Source organism: Balaenoptera physalus (genome assembly GCF_965194825.1).
Source record: "Balaenoptera physalus genome assembly, chromosome: 11".
Lineage (NCBI taxonomy): Eukaryota > Metazoa > Chordata > Mammalia > Artiodactyla > Balaenopteridae > Balaenoptera > Balaenoptera physalus.
In genome coordinates, this window is record NC_138896.1 from 21,010,473 (window position 1) to 21,035,205 (window position 24,733).

At 38.3% G+C, this 24,733-nt stretch overlaps 1 protein-coding gene across 5 annotated transcripts in view; it reads right to left on the minus strand.

Annotated features, from left to right (window-relative positions):
* SLC17A2 (solute carrier family 17 member 2) overlaps positions 1 to 24,733 on the minus strand; it is an 87,251-nt gene that overhangs the window by 17,446 nt on the left and 45,072 nt on the right. Inside the window, exon 1 of one of the 5 annotated variants that reach the window (XM_082413037.1) lies at positions 507 to 12,163. The exons of 3 other annotated variants lie outside the window; for them this stretch is intronic. In XM_082413037.1, coding sequence (XP_082269163.1) covers positions 507 to 534 — 28 coding nt within the window. In that variant the 5' untranslated portion in view covers positions 535 to 12,163. Of the gene's footprint in view, positions 1 to 506; positions 12,164 to 24,733 lie in introns of those variants that run through there. One more of the 5 variants, XM_082413033.1, reaches the window with a different exon arrangement.

Sequence of the window (24,733 nt, forward strand, 5' to 3'; positions counted from 1 at the left end):
TGTAGCAGGAACTCATATATGGGTTAGGGGTTTGTTTAAAATGACTTTTTCTGGACTCATTCCATTCCTTATGTCCTGGGATTCAGTGATCATTTGACGTAATTTCTCATAGATAACTCATTGGGGCTCCCTAAGGAAAAAGTAGCAGGTAACAGGATGAGGGGCTGGATCTGGTCCAATGTTATACTGGGAGAATCTCCACAACAGGGAGGCTTGATAAAAAACAAAGGAGAAGGAATGGAGAACGAGGATGTGGAAATAAAGCTTCCACTCTTCCATAAGGTAGCCTGCAAATACAAGATGTGACTTGGGACTTCCCTGGTGGTCCAGTGGTTAAGACTCCATGCTTCCGATGCAGGGGGGCCAGGGTTCGATCCCTGGTCAGGGAACTAGAGCTCGCATGCCACAACTAAAGGTCCTGCGTGCCGCAACTAAGACCTGGTGCAGCCAAATAAATATGTTAATATTAAAGAAAAAGAGAGAGAGAGAGAGAGATGTGACTTTACTTTTCCTGGTGGAAGGCTTCTCATCCATCTGGCTCCTCTGGGAAATTGTACCACACTTTGTGGTGGAGATTCCCTCTGTCCTGAATCTCTTTTACCACGACGGGCTTTTATCTATGGGGAAGAACAACAATCCAAAACAAGACACACAAATAATTTTCTCGTGTTAATGTTGCATTCTCTCCGCATCAGTGAAAGTTTTGACTCAACACAGGTATATGATTTACATTTTGCAGTACGCTTCCTTATTGCTATGCCTACGGAGGACTCGATTTTTATAAGAAATCTGGCTAAGTCCCAGCTAAATGACGTAGAGCTAGTCATTTAAATTCTCTAATTGGCCATTTCCTTGTCTGTTCAATAAAAATAAATCTCCTTTCTGAGTGGTGCTGCAAGAACTGAATGAGAAATTGCAAACCACAGAGAACCATGCAAAGGTAAGGCATATTATGGCTTGAAGCAAGGTCAGAAGACAGGAAAATTAAATTAAGCTCAAGAACTGGGGAGGAAAGTTCCAGAGCAGCCCTTTCTTTCATTTTGACCATGTTTCTGTACATCTTTCTGCACAACGAGAACAATGTCCTATGGTTCCTTCTTTGAACATGAAGAATGACATTGCATAACACATTTATATAATACTAGTAGTATTTAATGGTTTAAAGTGTTTATTCTTGTCTTTGCTAACAAATTTGGACACTTTACTGGGCTGAAAAGTTCTTCAAATCACCTGAATGAGGGCTTTCTACTATAATTATGAATAAATCCAGCTATTTGACAGGTAAAGAGAATTCATGACCTTGAAATGGACACATCTAATTTGATATCTGTACCCCAATATTTGGGGATTCATACATTTTTTTCTTTTAGGTACAATCTTCATGCTAAGAATATCATCAGTTTTGCAGTCATTCCTAAACTGAAGCATCCATGGCCTCACAAACACATGTATCATGCTTATATTGCATCATTCAAAGCTTTGCATTCTTTCTGCACATAAATTTAACAAGACTTATCTGCACACTTAAGAATGTTTATGATCTATGACCTTAGGATGGAGGATCATAATGGAAGAGACAGGTGAAGAATTTTGTTCAAAAATATTCTTTGCAGTATTATTACAACATAATATTGGAGACAAATTAACCTAACTGTAAGTGTTTGGTGAGTCAATTTTAATAGATTCTTATAGTGGACTTTATTAAAATAATGTTTTCAAAGATATGGAATAATATTAAGGAAATACCTGTACTGTAGTATACAAACAAGCACTATGCCTGTGTTAATACACGCACATCCAAGAAGAGAGAAATGGATTCACACAAGTGCCAGCAATGGCTATTTCTGGGTTACAGAACACACTGTGGTCATGTAATTCTTTACGATTTTCCATATTTATCTAGTGATTCTTTAAACAATTAGTAGTTATTTTATATGCAGTGTCTTTGAAGGAACAATAATTAGGCTTCATAAAGCCAGTCAGGATAGTTTTCTGCTTGTCAAATGGCTCTAGAATTCTGAGAACAAGATCACCCCATCTGAGTTTTGAAATTTTCTTTTTTTGTTACAATGGACCCAAATAGATGCCCAGTTGCCAACAAGAGAATGTCAGCACAAGGAAACATGTTGGCTTTTGCTGTGCTTTTTTAAAACATCTTTACTGGAGTATAATTGCTTTACAATGGTGTGTTAGTTTCTGCTTTATAACAAAGTGAATCAGCTATACGTATACATATATCCCCATATCTCCTCCCTCTTGCATCTCCCTCCCACCCTCCCTATCCCACACCTCTACGTGGTCACAAAGCACTGAGCTGATCTCCCTGTGCTATGTGGCTGCTTCCCACTAGCTATCTATTTTACATTTGGTAGTGTATATAAGTCCATGCCACTTTCTCATTTCGTCCCAGCTTACCCTTCCCCCTCTCCATGTCCTCAAGTCCATTCTCTACGCCTGCGTCTTTATTCCTGGCCTGCCCCTACATTCTTCAGAACCATTTTTTTTTTGATTCCATATATGTGTTAGCACATGGTATTTGTTTTTCTCTATCTGACTTATTTCATTCTGTATGACAGACTCTAGGTCCATCCACCTCTACAAATAACTCAATTTCGTTTCTTTTTATGGCTAAGTAATATTCCATTGTATATATGTGCCACATCTTCTTTATCCATTCATCTGTTGATGGACACTTAGGTTGCTTCCATGTCCTGGCTATTGTAAACAGAGCTGCAGTGAACATTGTGGTACATGACTCTTTTTGAATTATGGTTTTCTCAGGGTATATGCCCAGTAGTGGGATTGCTGGGTCATAGGGTAGTTCTATTTTTAGTTTTTTCAGGAACCTCCATGCTGTTCTCCATAGTGGCTGTATCAATTTACATTCCCACCAACAGTGCAAGAGGGTTCCCTTTTCTCCACACCCTCTCCAGAACTTATTGTTTGTAGATTTTTTGATGATAGCCATTCTGACTGGTGTGAGGTGATACCTCATTGTAGTTTTTATTTTATTTAATTATTTTTTACATCTTTATTGGAGTATAATTGCTTTACAATGATGTGTTAGTTTCTGCTTTATCACAAAGTGAATCAGCTATACATATACATATATCCCCATATCTCTTCCCTCTTGCGTCTCCCTCCCTCCCACCCTTCCAGGTGGTCACAAAGCACCAAGTTGATCTCCCTGTGCTATCCAGGACATGGAAGCAACCTAAGTGTCCATCGACAGATGAATGGATAAAGAAGATGTGGCTCATTGTAGTTTTGATTTGCATTTCTCTAATGATTAGTGAGAAATCACTAATGATGTTGAGCATTCTTTCATGTGTTTGTTGGCATTCTGTATATCTTCTTTGGAGAAATGTCAATTTAGGTCTTTTGCCCATTTTTTGATTGGGTTGTTTGTTTTTTGATATTGAGCTGCTTGTAAATTTTGGAGATTAATCCTTTGTCAGTTGCTTCATTTGCAAATATTTTCTCCCATTCTGAGGGTTGTCTTTTAGTCTTTTTTATGGTTTCCTTTGCTGTGCAAAAGCTTTTAAGTTTCATTAGTTCCCATTTGTTTATTTTTGTTTTTATTTCCATTTCCCTAGGAGGTGGGTCAAAAAGTTTTGCTGTGCTTTGGAAGGCTTTCCAGTCCTGCTAACATCTGGATGATATCAGGAGTTCAGTTCAGGGCTCTACACTCAGATCTTAGCTGAATAAACGGGAGTGGCCACCTGGTTGACCCGGAGTTTGGACCATTTTCTATTTGATGTCTCTTGTTATGTAAGATCCCAAGACTTGGCAGAAGGCAATTTTTCAACTGTACCCTCAGTTACAAGTACTTGTACTCCACTTAAAGGTTTCCCACCAACCTCTCCAACCAATCTGACAAACATTGAGCTCTAGAGCTGAAAGAGACTTGGAGATTCTCTGACCCAACTGTTTTTTTTTTTTTTTTTTTTTTGATGAGAAGACTGATGTGCAGAATGCTTGAGAAGTTGCTTCGAGTCACAGAGTATACTGAGTCAGCACCAGGTCTCCCGATGCCCAGACTGCTGCTTTTTTCTATCTGTTAATACTACTTCCTCTTTATGGTCATATTTTAAGCACAAGCTTAAAATACAATAGGGTAGTTTCATTTTAAGGTATTCCAGATAGGAATTTATATGATTTTAAGTTAAGGTTTTTTTTAAAAATTGAAGTATAGTTGATTTACAATATTATATTAGTTTCAGGTGTACAGCATAGTGATTCAGTATTTTTGCAGATTATACTCCATTCTAGGTTATTACAAGATAATTGCCATAATTCCCTCTGCTCTACAGTATATCCTTGTTGCTTATCTGTGATTTTAAATTAAGTTTTAATCATTTATTCCAGAAGGAAATTTGATGATGAAAATACTTTCAGGTTGAGCTTTGAATATTTAAAAAAATAAAAAAGACTACTCTTTCTTGCTTTTTTGATAGTGGAATTATATCACAAACCCATCACTTCAGTTCTCATTCCATCTGCTGCCATCCCTACCTTGGCTTTCATCGTTTCAAATGCTACTTTGAAATTTGCCTTAATAGCTAACTTCAGTTGTTAATTGCCCTGTTTCCTGTGTATGAGACAAATGCAGAAATCAGGCAGACATCCCAAACTAATTGAAAAGAGGGTCCTTCTGTGACATAGTAATGGCAACTATTTTTCTAAAATAATCACAGAAGCATATGATAGTATGGGATCTGAGAATTGGCAAAATTAATATCACTTAGAGACAGTGGAATGAGTTTTAGCCCAATTATAAACATTGTCAAGGACCTTCCTACTCAGGAGTGACATTTCTTAAAAAGAGTGAAGCCTAGTGTCAAAGCTGTAAATAGACATAGAAAAATTGAATTAAAATTAAGTAAAAGAAAAGTTCTATACTTTAAAAATAATTTTATGACACAAAATAGAGTTATATTTGGTATAAAAATAATATAGACATAGACAAGATGACTTATGCATAAGCAAAATAATTTTTATCCTCTTACTCTTAGTCTAGAACTCACTATTTTGTTATAATGGTCTTTCTGTTGCTCTTAGACTTCCCTTAATACTGAGCCTGTCTTGCATCACCTCTGTTAGCCGAGTCCCCTAGTTTACTCAGAGTAAATGTTACATGTGGTTGAAAGAGCAGGAACCTGCAGGTCAAAGGGTATCCAAGGACCAATTCTTCTCTGTCATTCACAGTCTGAGTAAAGCAGAGCAGATTTTATAAGATCGCAGAGCTGTCACAGTTTCATAGGAAAAATGGGGATAATATTACTTCACAGGACTATTGGGAATGAAAACAAAGGTATGAGACATGCCTTCTCAATGTAAAATATCATACATTGTAAAATGTTATTGATATTAACAACAGAAATAATAATAAGTAGTCACAAGATTGGCACTTGGGCCCTCTCAGATTAATAAATACAGGTTTACAGCAAATGAAATATCTTTCTATAAAAATGCTTTTGATTGATTGTTAAATTGGTTTTAAATGTTTCCTTTTAGAAGTGGGTTCTTCTGGACTAGAATCCAGAAGATGGATGAGGAAGGGATGCAGCTTGCTACCAACATCAGAGAACATGCCAAGAAGTAATTTCTTCCATGCTAGTAAAACTGAGGCCTCTTTTATCACCTGTTTACTTTTCTGAAAGATTGGTAGTTCTGGAATAAAATTGGTTATTCCAGTAGATCATTTACATCATGCTGTTAGTTCAGGTGAATGTAATCATGAAAAAAAGAAAAAGAAAAATGTACTAAGCACCAATAGTAGGTAATTCTAGAAGGCAGGGTTAGGTCAAAATTAAGGTGCAACTGGGGCCCTGCCCACAGTGGACTCACAGCTCGGCTCACCAAGCAATAACACAGGAGTGCCTGGGCACCTTTCCTCCAAGGAACAACCTCAGGCTATGTCTTCCAGGCCTGTATGAGTCCACCTATGCTATGAAATTGGGATTTTCTCTGGGCAGGTTGGGAGAGGGCACCTTCCCTCCTTCTTTTCCCCTAGGGCTTCCCACCACAGCACTGATAGGTACTAACCATAATCTCTTGGGGTACCTTTCCTCAGCTGTACAATGAGGGCAACAGAACAGGTGATCTCCACAAGTGTACAAGTTTTCTTGCCTTCAGTCTTATCCACAACTTTGTTCATATTCTCCTTTTCCCGAGAGACAATGTCAACTATATACAGAAATCTGAAAAGGCCCATGAATCACAGTCCCCAATCCCAAACTTTGTTAGTTCTGATCCAGTATTTTATTCTGCAGCCAAAGCCTGTTCGACTCATCAAGGTGTCACAGTAAATACTTAAGGAATCCTTGGAGAAGTGACAATTGTCCACAGAGTCTATTGACACTGGTGGCCTCTCAAGCCTTGCTGTAGGGTCTTGATTGGGTGGATTACATTTTTTAGAAAGTTTCTTCTTCGTTTTGAAATCAGAAACCATTCCCAGGTGGAGATCCTTAGGCTGCTGATAATGTTTTCCTCTGACTTCCCCTTAAACTGTTCCCTCCCTTTAATGGATCTCTGATTGATTAGTAATTATCCTCTGACCCCAAAAGAAGAAATGCACTTACCTTCACCGTTAAACCAGTATTGTAAGCCCTAGACTATAGGCTACCTTGAAGAAAGAAGGCATTTTCGTCCCTTCTTCTCTTTCAAATAATTCCACAATTTCACAAGGATAAATAACGCGTCACATGGCAGGCAGACTGCATCAGGTTTAGCCCTACGTTCTTGGAGCAGAGAGCCTGGGTTTGGCTTTGCTGCTTAATTTTTAACTTCATTTTCAAGTTCTCACTGATAGAATATCTCAAAAGATGACACCATGTTTTTCTGCTTTGAACTCTGCAGACAGCTGAAAAAGTCAACACGACTTTTTCCTGAAGGGAAGGCAGCATGATGTGGAAGAAAGATCAGGGATCCTGGGACTGCAGGAATGAGGTCAACCCCACCTTCACTTCCTAGTGTTTTCTGTGGCCTTGGACAAGTCATTTAACCTCCTTGAACTGGTTTCTACCTTAGTAAAACAAGGGTTTAATGCTCAGCTCATGGGGTTATTGGGCAAATAAAATGAAATACATATGCTAACCAGTAATAGGTCCTCAATAAATGAGATGCTCCCATAAAAGGCTTCTGTTAAATCACCTAGACTTTCCTTAAGCATTTGGTGCCCACAGCTTAATAAATGTGAACTTTGGCTACTCTGACATCTTCTCATGAAGCTACCCTGCATCCTTCCTTCCTGCTTCTTATCTGTGCTCTTTCTCATCCAGTCTCTGCTTGACGCTTGGTATTTGGACTTGTGTTTTTTTTTAAATTTTTATTTATTTATTTTTATTTATTTATGGCTGTGTTGGGTCTTCATTTCTGTGCGAGGGCTTTCTCTAGTTGCGGCAAGCGGGGGCCACTCTTCATCGCGGTGCGTGGGCCTCTCATTATTGCGGCCTCTCTTGTTGCGGAGCACAGGCTCCAGACGTCCAGTCTCAGTAGTTGTGACTCACAGGCCCAGCTGCTCCGTGGCACGTGGGATCCTCCCAGACCAGGGCTCGAACCCGTGTCCCCTGCACTGGCAGGCAGACTCCCAACCACTGTGCCACCAGGGAAGCCCCTGGACTTGTGTTTTATTTGAGATTCTTAAATTTTGGACTGTGGTTGCTACTCGGTCTTCCCAGTTTGACTCTCAGCCCTTATAAAATGAGGTGAAGTCCTACCCTTTCTGCCTTTGTTAGCTTTAAACTGCCTTAGTTGAGTTTCCCTGTCCCAGTTAGTCTTGCCCAAGGAGCCTATTGGAACCAGCACCTTAGATTAGCTACTTGGTTCCTCTCTGTATTAGTGTTCTATTGTGGCTGTAATCAATTACCACAAACTTAGTGACTTAAAGCAACACATATTTATTCTTACAGTTCTGGAGGTCAGAAGTCCCACATGGGTTTCCCTGGGCCAAAAATCAAGACGCCGTCAGGGCCACACTCTCCCTGGAGGCTTTAGGGGAGAATCTATTTCTTTTTCTCTGGCTTCTAGATGTCACCTGCCTTCCTTGGCTCATGGCCGCTTCCTCCATCTTTAAAGGCAGCAGCATAACATCTTCAAATCTTTCTAACTCTGACCCTCCTATCTCCCTCTTTATAAGGACCCTTGTAATTATATTGGGCTCACTTGGAAAATCCAGGATAATCTTCACATCTCAAAATCCTTAATCATACACACAAAGTCCCCTTTGCCATACAAGGTAACATATTCACAGGTTCTGGGGATTAGGATGTGAAAATCTTCAGGTGGCATTACTCAGCCTACCGTAGCCCACTTTTGAAAAGTGGAGAAGTAGCATGGAGAGCTGAAACAACAGTGTCTTCCTTCCTGTAATTGAAAATTCTGGTTATGAGTTATTATAAAGTCATTCTGTACTTGGTCAGCCAATAAAAATAGTTAAAAAGAGGGCAAATGAGAACTTCTTTTGCCTAGTTTGCCCCAAGGAAGGTGTGACATTTTCTAATTCGTGCAAAAGTACAGCATGACCTGGCAGCAGCCTTGGTAGAAAAAGTAGCTGAGACTGGATCCCCAAAATAGGACTAAATATAATAAGGAAAGAGTGATCAACAGTGTCCAATGCCAGAAGTAAGAGTTAAACTATATTTTTCAAGCGACATATTTTGTTTAAATAGTGTAATCCTATAGTTGGATTTTGCAAGTTCCCTGAAGGAATCTTGTGTATTTTGAGAATTACTATATCCATAGCTCTTGGCACAGTATTTGGACTATAGAATATATTCAATAAACATTAGTTCATTGAATGGATGAATTCTTGAGTCACGCTTGCCATTAAAAATCAAGATTTCTGTAGCTGGGCCAAACCCCTTAGCCCCCATCATGATTTTCACATAACAAAGTGTTAAATCAACTCAGTGAGCTCCACACTTAATAAGTATCTATAACTTATTTACAAATATCAAGAGTAATGTAGCAGAAAAGATCAGAATCTTAAAAAGTTAAGTCTCTTTGGCCTGGCATTAGCAGCTGTTTCTAATCAGAGCAGTTCAATCCCACACCCTTTTTTGAGAATTTATTATATTCCAGACAGGATGCTAGCTTCTGAGAATATCAATTTGTTTAAGACCTGACCCATGACTCCACAGAGTTCAGAGGCCACTGAGCGAGACTATACACAAAGACAGACAACTAGGATGAAAAGTAATAAAAACTAACAATATAAGCGTGCACAAAGCACTAGGAGAGAACAAATAAGGACCCCTGTCAACAGAGGGGTGTCAGAGGAAGGCCTTCTGGAGAAGGCAGTCTGGTCAGTCTTCATGGGTGCCGTGAAAGAGCCAGTAATATAGGGAAAGGACTTTCCAGAAAGAACAAGGCCATAGAGGCAGGTGTGGGGAATTAGAATTGTTCAACATCCCTGGGGATTAAAGTACAAAGGCATAAAGGAAATTTGGTCAACTGACGGGAAACATGACAAACACTAAAAAAAAAATCAATTGCTTTTCTCAGTAGTAGAAATAACTAGCCAAGAATGGAGATTGAAAGAAGCTTTTAATGTTCTCTAGCAACAAAAACTCTAAAATTTTTAGGAATTATTTGAACAAGAAAAGTATGACTCAAAGGAAGAAAACAATAAAATTGCATTAAAAGACATAAAACAAGATCTGGCTAAATGGAACTATATACTATACGATTGGGTGGGAGAACTTAATATCATAAAAATATTGATCTCCTCTGAATTAATAGACAGATTCAGTAAAAATCCAACTAGAAGAAGAAAAGATGGAAGGACAAACTGGAAATAGCCTAAATGTTCATCAGTGGGACTAACAGAATACATTGTGATACAGCCTTATCACAGAAAATTAAGCAACAGTTTAAAAGAATGAGTTGCATCTATACCATTTGACTTGGATGCTTTTGTACAATGTCATGTAAATTTAAATGAGTAAAGCAGATGCAGAGTACATAGAAAGAGATCCATTTTTCTAAATTTTTTATTTATTTATCCAATTTCTAATTTATTTACCCAAGAAAAGCCTTTATGAGTATTTTTGTATGAGATTCTATGAGCCAGACCTGGCTGTTAACTTTGGTTATCTGATTTGGGTAACTAGTGAGATGCTAAAAGAAACCTATAAAACTGAACAAAAAGGTGGCTACAAAAAAGCAACAGTTATAGCCTGTGCATCTAGAATTGTGTGTGTGTGTGTAAATTTACATATGCACACATTTGTCTATGTGTGTATGTACATGTACATACATATATGTATGTATGGGTTTCTTTGTTTTTCTGTTCTGTGTTCTGAACAAATCTCTCAAAATTTTCTTCCACTGCCCTAAAATAGCACTTCTTAAATTTAATGTGCATATGAATTACATAGGGAACTTATTAAAGTGTTAAATATATGGGTCTGGGTGGGCCTGATGTTTAGCATTTGTATCAAGCTTCCAGATGGTGCAAGTTCCCATGCTGCTGGCCCATTGTTACTTTGTGTAGAAAGAAATGCTCTCATACTCTCTTCCATTGTATTTAGTCTATAATTCATTCCAGGAATAATATTTAGTCAAAAATTTATTTAGCAATAGAGGTCCTTCTTTCAATGCCCATATTTTTCCTAGGATTTCTAAATTGTAAAAATAGTCAACTTTTCTTGTTTAATTTCTACTTATTTCAGTTTTGTAATTTCCTGGTGATTTTAACTAGAAGTTAATACTTCATTTATTTCCTTGAGCAGTCTAAACATAGTTACCTTTGTCTGACTAAAATTATTTTCTTTTAAAGTAAATTCATGTTCTGTTTGTTGAGTTTGACTGCTGTCTTTTAGGTCTATATTCATAAATTTTGAAATTTTGGGGTACAAACCAAATTAGTGTCTTTACTTATCTCTCTTTCTCAGTCTCTCTCTTTTCTCCTCTCACTGTCTCTCTCACTGCTTACCCTACACTGCCTAGAATTTTTTGTGTCGCCTTCATCTGCATTTTAAGGTTCATGTTCCAGAACCATTCCAGGGCTTACCCTAGCATTCCAGGTCTCCTGCTCTGTGATAATATTCTGGTCATCCCAAATCTGGTCTCTGATCTTGTGGGCAGCTTGATTGAGGTCCCAGTTGCCAGCCTTAGTCAGTGTTTGGCCCCCTGCCTCCTCAGGACTCTATCTTGCTAAGGCCCATAGCCCTGGATGTCATCAGTCACAGAATGATCTGCCGCCTCTTTCATCATGTGTTAGATTCTAAGATGACCTCAGTCACCCCTGTCTCCTCCATGTTCATACCTGTGTTCATGCCCTTGAGTGTGGGTGTGACCTGTGATTTGCTTCCAACCAACAGAATATAGCAAAGGTGAAGGAATGTCATTTCCATTATTATATTATATTATATTATATTATATTATTATATTATATTATATTATATTATATTATATTATATTATCCTCCATCTTGCTAACAGGTTTGCTCTCTTACTCTTTTGTTGGCGTGGAGGAGGCAAGTGGTTGTATTGGGGAACACCCACCCAGGCAGAAACTAGGAGCCTGTAGGAGCTGAGGCAGCCTCCACCAAGAAATTTAAACCTTCAGTTCTGTAGCTGCAAGGAACTGGATTTTGCCAACTCGAGGGAGCTTGGAAGTGGATATTTCCCCCATCATGCCTCTGATGAGACTTCAGGCTCATCCAACACCTGGACTGCAGCCAGGTGAGACCCTGAAGCAGAGAACCCAGCTAAGCCATGTCTGAACTGACCTACAGACACTGGGTAAAAATAAATATGCATTGTTTCAAGCCCCTAAGTTTCTAGTAATTCATTTTGCAGCAGTAGGTAACTAATACCCATGAGCAGTAGAGTCTATCAGCACTAGATGTCAAACAGTGAGCCTGTCTCTGGTCCCATGTCCTTACAGAGACCACTCTTTATCTCTGTCCTCTTAATTCTGAGAGGTCAAATTCCCAGACACTACTACCAGCTCTCAGTCCTGGGGTTCGGCAGGCCTGTGGCCTCAGCCCTGTGCAAAGATTTCTCCTTACTTTCTCGCTTACAGAGATGTTTATACTGTTTCTGAGTTTTGTTATTTCCCTCCTCTATTTATATTTTACCTATTAAATAAATAAAATATAATGAAATGAAATAAAGGAGAATGAATTTTATATTCATCTTTTTTTTTAAATTAATTAATTGATTAATTAATTTTTGGCTGTGTTGGGTCTTCGTTTCTGTGTGCAGGCTTTCTCTAGTTGCGGCGAGTGGGGCTACTCTTCATTGCGGTGCGCGGGCTTCTCATTGTCGTGGTCTCTCTTGTTGCAGAGCACAGGCTCTACACGCGGAGGCTCAGCAGTTGTGCCTCACAGGCTTAGTTGCTCCGCGGCACGTAGGATCTTCCCAGACCAGGGCTCGAACCCGTGTCCTCTGTATTGGCAGGCAGATTCTTAACCACTGCGCCACCAGGGAAGCCCTATATTCATCTTAACCAAAGTTGCTTTTTTTTTTAAAATAAAACTAGTTTCATTGTTTTCTGTTTACAAAAGAAATAGATAACTTATTTGTTAACTTCTGCCTTAAAACTACCCTGGGAGTTTCAGAGTAAGGTGGATAAGCATACTCCATGCTGTCCCTCCATTGACTTCAGCTATAAAACCTGGAAATAATGCATACAGCAGCAACTGCGGACTCTGAAATATAAACAGTAGCAGGCAGAGAGGGGAAGAAGAGAATTTGAAGTACCACTGAGCTGGAGTGAATTAGTCATTTATTTTTCTTCAGTATCCCCTGACCTGGGCTCCAGGCAGCTCACAACCCAGAAGTGGGCACAGGGACACAAAGACAAATTCAAAAGAAGCCCTTCAGTTGTGGCTCAACTTGAAAAAGGCTCTTCTAACCCTTAAAAAGAGTGGGAGTAGGGCTTCCCTCGTGGCGCAGTGGTTGAGAATCTGCCTGCCAATGCAGGGAACACCGGTTCGAGCCCTGGTCTGGAAGGATCCCACATGCCGCGGAGCGACTAGGCCCGTGAGCCACAATTACTGAGCCTGCGCGTCTGGAGCCTGTGCTCCGCAACAAGAGAGGCTGCGATAGTGAGAGGCCTGCGCGCCGCGATGAAGAGTGGCCCCCGCTCGCCACAACTAGAGAAAGCCCTCGCACAGAAACGAAGACCCAACACAGCAATCAATCAATCAATAAATGAATAAATAAATAAATAAATAAGCTTTAAAAAAAAAAAAAAAAGAGTGGGAGTAAACCCATTTTTTTCTTTTCTCCGTTCTCTCCAACCCTAGCCCTCAAGCAATCCCATAGCCAAAACTCCAAGTAAAGTGAAACTTCATCTCATGTCAGGGGTCTCAAAATGATGTGGTGAATGCCCATTTCTTTTTTCAGTGTTTCTGATATTTAGCCCTGGACAAAGGTGCAGTCACAGGAAGAACACAGCAGAATGGAGTAAATAAAGTCCCAGCTTTCCAGACAAAGGGATTCTCGAAGGGGAGAACCAAGAAATTGAAAGTGCCAGGGAGATCTTGAAGAAAGAGGGGCTTGGAAAATCAATCCCATGAGATTGTTGATGAACTCCTGGGCTCACCTCCAAGCAGCATGTGCATGGATCCGACCTTAAACAGTATACTATAGAATTGAGAAATGAACTGAGAATTGAGAAATTGAAGTTCTCAATTCTATAGTACAGTATACTATAGAATTGAGAAATGAACTATGGATATATTATCACCAAGGACTTTGACTGACCACTGGGTGGCACACATGTTCGGTAAACCTGAATAGCATTGCAAGAGCCTTGAAAACTGAACTGATGGGAACATACAGCCTGAATCTAATTAGGTTGATTGTTTACTGAGGGAAAAATATCAACCTTCTCAACAAAACTTAAACGACAGCTAGGATTTCATAAGACAATGTTCAAAATGGCCAGGATACAAACCAAACATACTAGGCATATGAAGAATTAGAAAAATGGCAACATTTCACAAGGGAAAAGGCAATCAACAGATGCCAATACTTAAATGACACAGATGTGAAATTTTTCTGGCAAGACTTAAAGCAACTATTTTTAAAAAACACTCCAGCAAAAAATTGCAAATCCTCTTGAAATGACTGGAAAGATAGAAAGTCTAGCAAAGAAGCAGAAGATATAAAGAAGGACCAAATGGAAATTTTAGAACTGAAAAATACAATACTTCCTCCCCTCAAAAACCTTACTGAATGGCTCAATGGCAGAATGCAGATGACAGAGGAAGGAATCAGTGAATAATTTGTAGTGTTCTATCTTCAAGTCCAATCTGAACTAGAGAGAAAGGGGGAAGAAAAGATTTTAAAAAAATGGACAGAGACTGGGGAGCCTGTGGAACAATCTTGAAAAAGTCTAACATTTGTGTCATCAGAGTCTCAGAGGAGAAGCAGAAAAAAATATTTGAAGAAATATTGGCTGAAAAAGTCTCAAATACACTGAAAAATATAAGTGTACAGATTTGTGAAGATCAGAAAACTCTAAACAAGATAAAACCAAAGAAATCTATGCCCATAATCAAACTACTGAAAGATAAAGACCAAGAAATAATCTTGAAATCAGCCAGAGGAAAACGTAGAAGGCAACAGTGATTTGAAGACTACATATTTCTTATCAGAAACCAAAAAAGCCAGAAAGGAGTAGTATAAAATTTTTCAAGTGCTGAGAGAAAAGAATTGTCAAGGCACAATTATATATCCAGTAAAAATATCCCTCGGGAATGAGGGTGAAATAAAGGCTTTCTCAAATGAAGGAAAAATAAGAGAATTCACAGCAAACCTGCTCGAAAAGAATTGCTAAAGTTCTTCAGGTGGAGGGAACTGATGCCAGAAGGAAACTTGGACACTAGGAATGAAGAAAGAGCAACAGAAATAGTGAATACCTAGGTAAATACATTGAATAGTAGACCACTCTTCTCTTCTTCGGTTCCTTAAAATATGTTTGACATTGGAAACAAAGTTTATAACATTTTTGATGGGATTATCGATTTATGCAGATGTAATACAAAAGATGACTAAAACATAAATGAGGAAGGATAAAGGAATCTCTATGCCAATAAGGCTTCTATACCCAAAGGAGTAAAATACAGATTCTAAAAATAATAAAAGTAATACAGGAACTATCAAGAAGAGAGTAAGCATCACCTGTAATAGTAATCCAGAGATAATCATAGTTTTGGTGTTTATTACTTACAATTTGCTCTCGTGCACAGACAAATCACATATTCATAAAAACATGCATTTTTTTTAACATCTTTATTGGAGTATAATTGCTTTACAATGGTGTGTTAGTTTCTGCTGTATAACAAAGTGAATCAGCTATATGTGTACATATATCCCCATATCTCCTCCCTCTTGCATCTCCCTCCCACCCTCCCTATCCCACCCCACTAGGTGGACACAAAGCACTGAGATGATCTCCCTGTGCTATGCGGCTGCTTCCCACTAGCTATCTATTTTATATTTGGTAGTGCATATATGTCCATGCCACTCTCTGACTTCGTCCCAGTTTACCCTTCCCCCTCCCCGTGTCCTCAAGTCTATTCTCTACGTCAGCATCTTTATTCCTGTCCCTACATTCTTCAGGACTTTTTTTTTTTTTTAGATTCCTTATATATGTGTTAGCATACAGTATTTGTTTTTCTCTACCTGACTTACTTCATTCTGTATGACAGACTCTAGGTCCATCCACCTCACTACAAATAACTCAATTTCGTTTCTTTTTATGGCTGAGTAATATTCCAATGTATATATGTGCTACATCTTCTTTATCCGTTCATCTGTCAATGGACACTTAGGTTGCTTCCATGTCCTGGCTATTGTAAATAGAGCTGCAATGAACATTGTGGTACATCACTCTTTTTGAATTATGGTTTTCTCAGGGTATATGCCCAGTAGTGGGATTGCTGGGTCATATGGTAGTTCTAGTTTTAGTTTTTTAAGGAACGTCCATACTGTTCTCCATAGTGGCTGTATCAGTTTACATTCCCACCAACAGTGCAAGAGGGTTCCCTTTTCTCCACACCCTCTCCAGCATTTATTTTTTGATGATGGCCATTCTGACTGGTGTGAGGTGATACCTCATTGTAGTTTTGATTTGCATTTCTCTAATGATTAGTGATATTGAGCATTCTTTCATGTGTTTGTTGGCAATCTGTATATCTTCTTTGGAGAAATGTCTATTTAGGTCTTCTGCCCATTTTTGGATGAGGTTGTTTGTTTTTTTGATATTCTGATATTTTTTTGAGATGCATGAGCTGCTTGTAAATTTTGGAGATGAATCCTTTGTCAGCTGCTTCATTTGCAAATACTTTTTTGAAATATAACCCCATTCTGAGGGTTGTCTTTTTGTCTTTTTTATGGTTTCCTTTGCTGTGCAAAAGCTTTTAAGAGTCATTTGGTCCCATTTGTTTATTTTTGTTTTTATTTCCATTTCTCTAGGAGGTGGGTCAAAAAGGGTCTTGCTGTGATTTATGTCATAGAGTGCTCTGCCTATGTTTTCCTCTAAGAGTTTGATAGTGTCTGGCCTTACATTTAAATCTTTAATCCATTTTGAGTTTATTTTTGTGTATAGTGTTAAGGAGTGTTCTAATTTCATTCTTTTACATATGGCTGTCCAGTTTTCCCAGCACCACTTACTGAAGAGGCTATCTTTTCTCCATTGTATAGCCCTACTTCCTTTGTCATAGATTAGTTAACCATAGGTGCGTGGGTTTATCTCCCGGCTTTCTATCCTGTTCCATTTATCTATATTTCTGTTTTTGTGCCAGAACCATACTGTCTTGATTACTGTAGCTTTGTAGTATAGTCTGAAGTCTGGGAGCCTGATTCCTCCAGCTCCATTTTTCTTTCTCAAGATTGCTTTGGCTATTCGGGGTCTTTTGTGTTTCCATACAAACTGTGAAATTTTTTGTTCTAGTTCTGTGAAAAATGCCTTTGGTAGTTTGATAGAGATTGCATTGAATCTGTAGATTCCTTTAGGTAGTATAGTCATTTTCACAATGTTGATTCTTCCAATCCAAGAACATGGTGTATCTCTCCATCTGTTTGTATCATCTTTAATTTCTTTCATCAGTGTCTTATAGTTTTCTGCATACAGGTCTTTTGTCTCCTTAGGTAGATTTATTCCTAAGTATTTTATTCTTTTTGTTGCAATGGTAAATGGGAGTGTTTCCTTATTTTCTCTTTCAGATATTTCGTCATTAGTGTATACGAATGCAAGAGATTTCTGTGCATTAATTTTGTATCCTGCTACTTTACTAAATTCACTGATTAGCTCTAGTAGTTTTCTGGTAGCATCTTTAGGATTCTCTATGTATAGTATCATGTCATCTGCAAACAGTGACAGTTTTACCTCTTTTCCAAATTGGATTCCTTTTATTTCTTTTTCTTCTCTGATTGCTGTGGCTAAAACTTCCAAAACTATGTTGAATAATAGTGGTGAGAGTGGGCAACCTTGTCTTGTTCCTGATCTTAGTGGAAATAGTTTCAGTTTTTCACCATTGAGAATGATGTTGGCTGTGGGTTTGTCATATATGGCCTTTAATATGTTGAGGTAAGTTCCCTGTATGCCTACTTTCTGGAGGGTTTTTATCATAAATGGGTGTTGAATTTTGTCAAAAGCTTTTTCTGCTTCTATTGAGATGATCACATGGCTTTTCTCCTTCAATTTGTTAATTTGGTTTATCACATTGTTTGATTGGCATATATTGAAGAATCCCTGCATTCCAGGGGTAAACCCCACTTGATCATGGTGTATGATCCTTTTAATGTGCTGTTGGATTCTGTTTGCTAGTATTTTGTTGAGGATTTTTGCATCTATGCTTATCAGTGATATTGGCCTGTAGTTTTCTTTTTCTGTGACATCTTTGTCTCGTTTTGGTATCAGCGTGATGATGGCCTCGTAGAATGAGTTTGGGAGTGTTCCTCCCTCTGCTATATTTTGGAAGAGTTTGAGAAGGATGCATGTTAGCTCTTCTCTAAATGTTTGATAGAATTCACCTGTGAAGCCATCTGGTCCTGGGCTTTTGTTTATTGGAAGATTTTTAATCACAGTTTCAATTTCAGTGCTTGTGATTGCTCTGTTTATATTTTCTATTTCTTCCTGGTTCAGTCTCGGAAGGTTGTGCTTTTCTAAGAATTTGTCCATTTCTTCCAGGTTTTCCATTTTATTGGCATATAGTTGCTTGTATTAATCTCCCATGATCCTTTGTATTTCTGCAGTGCCAGTTGTTCTCCTTTTTCATTTCTAATTCTATTGATTTGAGTCTTCTCCATTTTTTTCTTGATGAGTGTGGCTAATAGTTTATTAATTTTGTTTTTCTTCTCAAAGAACCAGCTTTTAGTTTTATTGATCTTTGTTATTGTTTCCTTCATTTCTTTTTCATTTATTTCTGATCTGATCTTTATGATTTCTTTCCTTCTGCTAACTTTGTTTTTTTTGTTTGTTTGTTTTTCTTTCTCTAATTGCTTTAGGTGTAAGGTTAGGTTGTTTATTTGAGATGTTTCTTCTTTCTTGAGGTAGGATTGTATTGCATAAACTTCCCTCTTAGAACTGCTTTTGCTGCATCCCATAGGTTTTGGGTTGTCGTGTTTTCATTGTCATTAAAACATGCACTTTTTAAGGGAAAAATAGGATTAAAGTATCCATGTTGTCTTGTGACCTATTCTTTACTTAATATTTTGTTGAGCTCTTTATATAATATTGAATCTTTGTATATATGAGCACCTTCCTTTTTTAATATCTATATAATATATTTATAGATGAATCATAATTTATTTAACTTATTATTTCTTAGCATGCAATTTGTTTCCAGTGTTTTTCTATCATAAATATATGCCTACCTAAACATATGCTATTATAAACCATATATTTATGAAATCTAAGAAAACGGTGCTGATGAACCTAGTGGCAAGACAGGAATAAAGATGCAGAGGTAGAGAATGGACTTGAGGACACAGGGGGGAAGGGGAAGCTGGGATGAAGTGAGAGAATAGCATTGACATATATACACTATCAAATGTAAAATGGATGGCTAGTGGGAAGCTGCTGCATAGCACAGGGAGATCAGCTCGGTGCTTTGTGACAACCTAGAGGCGTGGGATACGGAGGGTGGGAGGGAGGCTCAAGAGGGAGGGGATATGGGGATATATGTAATGCATATAGCTCATTCACTTTGTTGTATAGCAGAAACTAACATTGTAACAACATTGTAAAGCAATTATACTCCAGTAAAGATATAAAAAAATAAGACACTTAAAAACTAAAAAAAAAAATTAAAAAAAACCATATATTTTTACACACTGGTCTGATTATTTTCTTCAGATAATGTCTTGGAAGTAAAATAACTGGCTCAGTTGTAAAACTTACTACCAGACTGCCTTCCAGGGCGGTCATTACTTCACATTTATAACAGGCAATTCTCCAACAAGGCCCATGTCCTTGTACTTTATGCAATCCCAGTCTCCAGTTCTTCTGTTTTTATTTCTTTAATTTATGCAACACCCCAAGTCCTCAATAACCCTGTGTTGATTCTGTTGGGAGTACCAACTCTATCTCCTCCAGAACAGAGGCAGAAGTTCCTCTTAGAAAAATGTCCATCCATCATAACCTCAAGTCTCTCCAATGTCATTTTTCACCTAATTTCTTTGCATGACTTGGGTCTCAGGATAGGCAGTTACCCCTGAAGTTTGATACCTGGATTTGTCTGAATTCTTAACCGAAACTTTAGACCACATCCAACGGAACACACTGCCTCTCAAGCCTTCAGCCGAGCTTATAGTTTTAACTATATAATTACCACCTGAGCATCTTCCAATGCAAAAGCTGCGAAAGGACTCGGTCTCCAAAATTCACTTAACTTGCTGCACTGTACCAAATGTTAGTCTGAATGAGATAGAAAATATTTTTCAGGATTTAAAGGCCCAAGATCTTCCAACAATCAATTTACCACTTCCCAAGTTTCATGGGGGAGATTGGCAGTGGAGACATTCCAGGGTCACTGACTCTTATCTAGGAGGGAGCTTCAGAATCACCTGGGGAATTTTAGGAAAATGCAGGTGCCGGGCTTCTCAGGAGTGAAGCTTAAGCATGTGGATGGCAGCAAAACTTCCCCTTTTAAACAAAAGCTGCTGCATCTCTAGACAAATGAAGACTGCTTTTAAAATTTTTATTATAAAGCTTGGTCTTAACCTAGTGGTTCTCAACCTTGGATAAACATTCAAACTGCCTGGGGAGCTTTAAAGAGCACTAGTGCCCGAGCCAAACCCCAGAGATCCTGTTGTAATTATTCTCAAGTGTGTCCTCGGTGATGAGAATTTTAAAAGCTCCTCAGGTGATTCTAATGTTCAGCCAGGCTGAACATTATTGAAATTATTAAAACCCTTCACATGGAAATTTTATTCTGGACAGCTGAACTAGACCATGGATCAGTCACCAGAAATAAAAGAGAGGCCACAGACTCATTTCCCAAAGAAAGCCGTTGTCCTCTTCTAGATGTATAAAGAAGCCCTGGACACACTGTATCTAAAGCAGACCCAGGACAGATACTCCAGAAAATGCTGGATGAAGCAATAGGAGTCTTGGCTTTAGACTGTACCCTCTCCCACTCTAAAACTAATTCCCAGTGAAGTGTTACCAAACTGACCACTGTGTCAATCGGCAAAGCAGGAGTGTGTGTGGGTGTGCGTGCATGACTTTCTACCCCAAACATACAGAAAAATATGATTCAACTTTCAGCATATATCAAATTTTGTGTTTTAGTATTGTTTTATTTCAAATTATATCTTGGAGAGAATGCATTATTTTGAACTGGATAAATGCTCCCCACTGCTGAACCCCAAGTGCCCGACCCTGGGTTGACCCAGATCTCTCTCTCTGAAGGCTGAATAGAGCCATCATAACTCTAATGGGCAAAAGGCTGGTCTGGAAGTTCTCCCAGCTGCAGAAAGAGAAAAAGAACAAAACAAGCGCACAAGCAAACAAGCCACCACAACACAAAACTGTGGAGGGGAGAGAGAGGAAGACTGGACTAAGGAGTGATAGTGTGATTTGATATTCGGAGGGGTGTGTGTGTGTGTGTGTGTGTTTTTGAGAGAGAGAGAGAGAAACAGAGAGACAGAGACAGACATAGACAGAGACAAAAAGAGAGATAGAGCTCCAGCCCCAATAGGGAGGAACCAAACATCTTATCTCTTTCCTAGGATCCCTCCATCTTGCAGCCTAAAGACACAGGGTCCCTACTTGGCCTGCACTCTTAGTGATATGGGTCAAGGGTCAACGGGACTTGTGGTTTTTAAAAACTTTTTATTTTGAAATAATTTCAGACTTACAGAAAAGTTACAAGAAGAATACAAAGAACTCATATATAACCTTTACCTAGATTCATCTATTGTTAATATTACTCTTCTCTCCACCTATCCATCTATTTATAGATCTGTATCTCTCTCTATATATATAATTGCTGAAGCATCCGAGAATAAGTTGTAGGTCTCATCCTCTTTTAGTTTTAATACTTTATCCCTAAGTTTGAACTTTGCCAGCTGTCCCAATGTGTCTCTTATAACATTTCCCTCCCTCAATTCAGGATCACACATTGCATTTAGTTGTCATGTTTATTTAGTCTCTTTTAATCTGGAAAAGTTCCTCAGCTTCTTTATCTTTCATGACAGTGAGTTTTTAAAGATTATCGGTGAGGTGTTTTATAGATTGATTTTTTAAACTTCCCAGCAATGTGCCCTTGAAGACCAAAGAGGTATTGGCAGCAGAGTTTGAAACAAGTGTAAGATACATAGGAACCACAGAAAAGGGTCTGATCCAAGGGCTGAAGGCCTTATCATCCCACTACTGCTTTATCAGGTATAGATCTAGGGACCTGGCAGCACCTTCACTGTCCTGAAGGGTGTTAGAATGTAGAGGAGTCTTCCTAGAGGTGGGAGACTTATGGGAAGGGAGGCTGAGATTGAGTTTGGCTGTGGCTAAGAGTCCGGGAAGGGTTTTTGTTCATCTCTGGATGGAATGAGGTTCTGTCTGCAGGTAAGGGGTCCTTGAGATCTAGACTTAAGCTGTCTGGGCCCCTTTGAGGGGAGGGGGTTGGGTGAGAAAGAAGAAGGGCCTAGCTTGGAATGAGCAAACAAACAGGTTCATTCTCCACCTTACCCCAGCACTCTGGACCAACGGTGGTTATGAATTTTCCCAGCCATGTAATCACTCCATAAAGGAAATGTGCACGGGAAAGGGGAGGAAGGAGATGTGAGCTCTACTGGATGCCTATTTCATTCCCAGATTTATTTGTTTTTGTTTTTTGCTTTTTTTGGCTGTGTTGGGTCTTAGTTGCGGCGTGTGGGATCTGTCGTTGCAGTGTGCGGGCTTCTCTCTGGTTGTGGCGTGCGGGTTTTTCTCTCTCTAGTTGTGGCGCGTGGGCTCTGTAGTTTGCAGCCCGCGGGCTCTCTCACTGAGGCGCCTGCGGGCTCAGTAGTTGTGGCACGTGGGCTTAGTGGCCCTGCAGCATGTGGGATCTTAGTTCCCCGAACAGGGATCGAACCCGCGTCCCCCCTACATTGGAAGGTGGATTCTTTACCACTGGACCACCAGGGAAGTCCCCCCAGATTTATTTGAAATCAATCTACCTCATGTAGTCCAGGCTCTCAGTCCTGAACTTCCAAATAATATGGAACATTTTTAATGACCCTTGACATTTTTACAAGAGTCTTTCTGTAATTCCTGGACTCCCTTCTTCTCCTGGTGAAATTTTACTTCTTCTTCAGAACATAGCTCAGAGGTTATCACCTCTGCAGAAGTATCCAAGTTCTGCCAAGAGTTACTTGCTTCTTTGTTTTTCTTCCTCAGCCTCAACACTTTTTCTTACCTTGTATAACATTTAGAATATAATTATTTTTAAAAAAATATTTTAACTTTCTGGAAACTTTTAAAGGAAATACATTTTTTTTAGTTGATATATCCATAGGGTCCAGCCTAGTGTCTGCCATAAAAAAGCTGTTCAATAAATGTTCATTGTGTGAATAAATGAATACATTTTTAAATGAGTGGATTTAATTGCCATTGTTAGTATGAATCACTTAAAATCATTGATAAGAGCCAGATTAAATTTACATTTCTTTAATATTGGTCAAAGTAGTTATGCTTTCATAAAGACAAAACCATAGGAACATAAGCCACCAAAAATGCAAGAGTGCCATCTATTGGTAAACATATAAACAGATAAGGCACTAAGAAGCCAGGTAAAATATGTTTACTTTGAATAATGTGTCCCTTAGGTAGCTTGTATAAAATGTGAAAGAAAGATGGGAGCAAAATTGACAGATGTTATATGATATTTTCCTGGAAAATATTTTATACTAGTAATTTATGCAAAATGTAATGATATTTTTAAATGAAAAAGAAACCAGTAAAACAAGAAACATTATACAAAATGATAAACAATTGAAAGTTTTTTCCACTTCTGTCCTTCCCCCCTAGATTAGGAATAAAATTAGGATGCCAACTATTTCAATTTATGTTCAATGTTGTATGGGATATACTAGCCACTGTAGTATGGGAAGAAAAATAAAGGTTAATGTTAAATGTTAATTGTCTAAATACTTCAATTAAAAGGCAAAGATTATTAGAACGGCTTTTAAAAATGTACGAACTGAACATATGTTAGCTAGAACAAAAACACCTGAAATATAAAAACACAGATAAGTTTAAAATAAATGTGTAGAAAAACATGTACTACACAAACAGTAAGCATAAAAAGACTGGATTATCTATATTAAAAACAGATAAAGTAGAGTTGAAGACAGAGAACATTTTCAGAGATAAAGAGTGACATTTTATATTGGTAAAAGGGTCAGTTCACCAGGATAGCATAATCATAAATGTGTATGAACTTAATGACAAAGTTTCAAAATACATGAAGTAAAAATGGAAAGAATTAAAGGGAAAAATAAGCAATTCTACAATCCCAGTTGGAGATTTTAGTACCTTTCCTACAGTAATGATTGAATAACTAGATAAAATATATGAAAAGTCATAGAAGATCTGAAAAACCCTATCTATCACCTTAAATGAATTGATATTTATAGGATATTATACTGAATATTTGCATCCACATTTTTTTCAAGTACACATGGTTACATTCATAATGATAGACTATATTCTGGGCCACTATACAAGTCAATAAATTTAGAGGGATTTAAATCCTATAGAGTATGTTATCTGACCTCAGGAGAGATAAGTTAGAAATCAATAAAAAATAAGATATCTAGGGGAAAACCCCCAATATTTGGAAATCAAACATACTTCTAAATAATCTACCACTTTAAAAATCATAAGAAAAATTATAAAGTATTTTGAACTACAGAATAATGAAAATAAGGCATACAAAACTTTGTGAGAGGCAACTAAAACAGTGCCTAGAGGAAAGTTTATAGCTTAAACTGTTTACATTAGAAAACAAAGATAATAAAAAATCAGAGCTTAGGTCCTGTGAAGGTGGTATATTTAAGAGAAGACACACACCTCCATCACCACCTATAAAACTGAGATCCCAAAGGGTGATAAAGGTGAACTAGAAGTAAACAGATCTCACTTCCTGGAAACTGCAAGAATTCTGGGAACTCTGGTGCTGAGCAGAGCAGGGAGCAAAGAAAAGAAAGAGAGAGAGAGAGAGAGAGAGAGAGACACTCTGGTAAGCTGTAACCACAAGCCAATTTTTATACATATTTGGGGTAAA